Source organism: Pterocles gutturalis, unplaced genomic scaffold (assembly GCF_000699245.1).
Source record: "Pterocles gutturalis isolate BGI_N339 unplaced genomic scaffold, ASM69924v1 scaffold35807, whole genome shotgun sequence".
Taxonomy (NCBI): Eukaryota; Metazoa; Chordata; class Aves; order Pterocliformes; family Pteroclidae; genus Pterocles; species Pterocles gutturalis.
In genome coordinates this window covers 20348-23815 of record NW_010116688.1, presented here as the reverse complement: position 1 = coordinate 23815, position 3468 = coordinate 20348, and the positions used below count along the sequence as shown (strand labels likewise).

The following is a 3468-nucleotide window of genomic DNA, read 5'->3' as shown; positions in this document are numbered from 1 at the left end:
CGTTCTCCTCCCAGCCTGTGTTTGTGCTTATTTCCACCGTGTGTCTTTGCTAAGCAGCAGATGGGAGTGACACAGTGCACAGGAGCAGCCCCGAGGGCATCATCTCTTTTGCTCAATGCCTGCTTTTAGTACAAATAACAGTGGGTGGAAGCGTGGTTGACATTACACCTAACCCAATCTAACTACCCAAGAAAGAAGTCACCCTCTTCATTGCCTCTTGCATTGGACTGAGCGACTGTATGGCTTCAGGGTGTGCTCCAGTTCAGCTTGCTGTTGCAATACCCACCCAAAATCCTTGTGTTAAGTTGTCGTAGCATTACGGGAGTATGTGGCTGGGAAGATGAAAGGGGGAAGCTAACCCCATTCTGGCTGCAGGCCCCAGCTGAACTGAGTTAGGTCTCAAGTAGAAGTGCTCAGCTAGAGTATCAGATAAAACAGTGGAGAGCAGTGGGCTGCTGGTCCCCCCTGAGGGCAACAGCCTCCGAGCTACTAAAGGGAGGGGGGAAAAAAAAAAAGCAAGCCAGCGTTGGACAGGGTTGGGGTGCTGGGGAAGGGGTCCGGGAGAGGTGCAGGAACGGGATCAGGAGGTTAGTCTGTCAGTGAGATGATGGATGCAGGCTGTCGGGAGGGTCCCCACTGTTAGTACCTATCTGGCTAAATCATCCTGCAGCCGCCATGGCTGTTTCATTAAAGGTAAGCTTCTTGATGGGTATCTTACAGGCTGTGCTCAGTTTTAACATGAAAATCTAAGAAAGATTTAAGTTAAAAAAAATAAATGACTCTGAGAGATGCTCCAGGTCAGAGATCTTTACGAAAGGCAGTGGCTTCAAGTAAAATTACAGAGCAGCATCTCTTTCTCAGCTGGAGCCCTCCCTGGTTTGATTTTTCTCTAGTGACAGCAAAGTATTTCCTCTTCTCAGGAAAAGCCCCCTGACTTAAATAGGGCCACGGGCTCACATGCTTTGTGGGTCCTTTTCAGTCTTAAGTCATCCATACAATGCTATTAATACTCCCTTGATAGCTGGCTGCTGTGAGCTCACAGGAGGTATTCCACAAAGCTTGGGTTTCTGCGAGACTTTTCCCCCCAAAATCCCGTTCAGGTGTAGAGCTGCCCCATCCTTCTGCCGTGTGCAGGACCACTCTTGTAAGGTGTTTTCCCCTGGAAAACTTGGCGCTGCTACCTGTAGAGCTGTTAGCTGATCTGTCCGCTCAGTGATTATAGAATTTTTAAACTTTTCCTGTTTAATTTTCCTCTTTATGTTGCAAGAACTATTGGGCTCAAAAAAACAGTTTATTTTCTTTATACAGTAAATATGTGAAGAAACCCTTGAGAAGAGCAGGAGGTGCTTTATCTTGCTTAACTTTCAGCATATCCAATTTAATATCAAGAATGACTAGCACAGCGGTGCTTCCATTGTTAGGTGCATCAAACATACATTAATTAGGTTTTCAGGTTTTGAAAAAGTGGGAGTAATCCGTTTTGTATCTGGGCATCTGTCAAGATGCTTTTACAGGATTGTGTAAAGTTGCACAAGGTGTATGTACGTCAGCTGCACAGCGGTGGATGGCTGTGTCATTGCGCTGCGCTGCGTCTCAGGAATGTTAAATTAGAAATGACTGTAAGAGCCCAACCCCTGGATTTTCTAATTTGCTGCACTTCTTTCTTGCAGGTGAACGGAAAAGGTTCGTTGTGGTGCGTTGACCCAGAGTATAAGCCTAATCTTGTCCAAGCACTGAAAAAGCAGCCTTTTCCCTCTGCACTTGCATTTTATACTCCACCGGCATCACCACCAAGGTAGGTGGATTTTCTCATCCGAGTAAGGCATGTGGTTACGTTACTCCACCTAGCAGAGGAAATGTCCTTGTGGATGCTGATTTGTTGTTACCAGCTGCCACCCAAGAGAGGAATTTGAGTGGGGCTTAGGGGCTGGGTAGACAGGAGAGAGACCAGCTAGACGAGGTGGGGAGATACAACGACCTCTGGCTTCCCAGATAGCAGATCTGGGGTTTATGTCCTAGTTGTCTTTGTAACTGTGGGAGAGGTTAAAAGAAGAACGTCAGGGCTGTGCTGGGTGCTTTACTGGTGAGCCCCATTTCTCTGGAGGGCTGGCAGTCCCGGGAACTGGAGCAAAATCCTCCTTCAGGCACAGCTCACCCAGACTGATCTAGGGTGCCTGGTGCTGTTACCTTGGAAGGAGGTGTGTGTCATCTTCTGCAAGTCTCATCTGGATATAAAATATATATATATTCTACACTGTTGTCAAAAACAATCAACTTTTCTGAGATCTGGAGTGCTTAGAGAGGCTGGGCTAAGAGGGGTATTTTTCTCCAAGGCTGTTAAAAGCATTTTGCAGCAAGGATGGGAAGAGCCTTTACCACAGACATACTCTGAGGTGGAGCACACAAGACTTCTGAAATCAGGGCTTCCTCATCCGACACATTTTAAGATTAGGCAATTGGTTTTGGAGAATTTGAAGTCAACGTCACGCATTCTCAGTGGAGGAAGAGGAAGGGCAGCTGGGTCAGCCTACAGAGGCGGGACGGAGAGGAGGAGGACAGAAAGCAGAGGAACACCTCGCTGTTGGTGAGCTCAGTTGTTAGGTAGGCACGTGGCCGGTTTATCTAGTTCAGCAAAGAATTTGAGTGAGATAAGAGATAATTAAGGTCTCTGTACATTGCCCTATGCCCTAACCATACTATGAGGGGCTTCCTTAACAAACAGGAGGAACTGGGATTACTGGAGCAGGATGTAAAACTCATAACAGGGAGCAGACGTTTCTAAGGGTCCAACGGATATTGACCCTGGGAGCTGGCAGCCCCGTGCAAGCCTCAGCTGCCTGGCAGTGGCTGAATGCATGGCATGGGCTCTTCCCCATGGGCTTGTAACCTATGAGATGTTAAAAGTGGTCTCTGACCTTCCAGCTGTCTTGAGCCATAAAGGGTCGTCTTGGGTTTGAATGAGCTGGGCAGAAGTGTCCCATTATCCAGCTTTCTGCTGGAACAGGATTATTACCAAAATAACCCCAAAGCATTTAAATATTAAGAAATCGTCAAACTGGAAAGTATGAGATGGCAGGTGGTATTGTCAGGCTGTTTTATGGGGACAAAGATAGTTGAAACTCATGTAGTTGGACTCTAGATCATGTTTTTACAGGCATTAATGTTTCTACGTAAGGGCACGGACTTGTGTTTTTTGTTACAACTTGAGTGAAGGTTTGGTCCTCAAGAGCTTTGTTAACACAGTCAAACTTCTAAAATTGAGAATCGGCAAATATTTCAGGTGGGAAGGGATCTCTGGATGTTGTCTGTCCAGGCAGAGGCACTGAGGATCAAGCCAGGCTCAGCCTAGGGCAGGCTGTTCAGAGCCTGGACCAGTTCAGCTTTTAATATCTCCAAGATTGTCAAGATTAGTCCAATGATACAAGCATTGAAGTATGATTTACCCAGCTTGTATAAATACACCCTACT

General features: G+C 46.7%; 1 protein-coding gene across 1 annotated transcript in view; it reads left to right on the top strand.

Annotated features, from left to right (window-relative positions):
- The first annotated feature begins 675 nt into the window (after nucleotides 1-675).
- LOC104463310 (forkhead box protein N2-like) overlaps nucleotides 676-3468 on the top strand; it is a 10265-nt gene continuing 7472 nt past the window's right edge. Inside the window, exons 1-2 of the mRNA XM_010075582.1 lie at nucleotides 676-693; nucleotides 1671-1795. Coding sequence (XP_010073884.1) covers nucleotides 676-693; nucleotides 1671-1795 — 143 coding nt within the window. The remainder of the gene's footprint in view (nucleotides 694-1670; nucleotides 1796-3468) is intronic.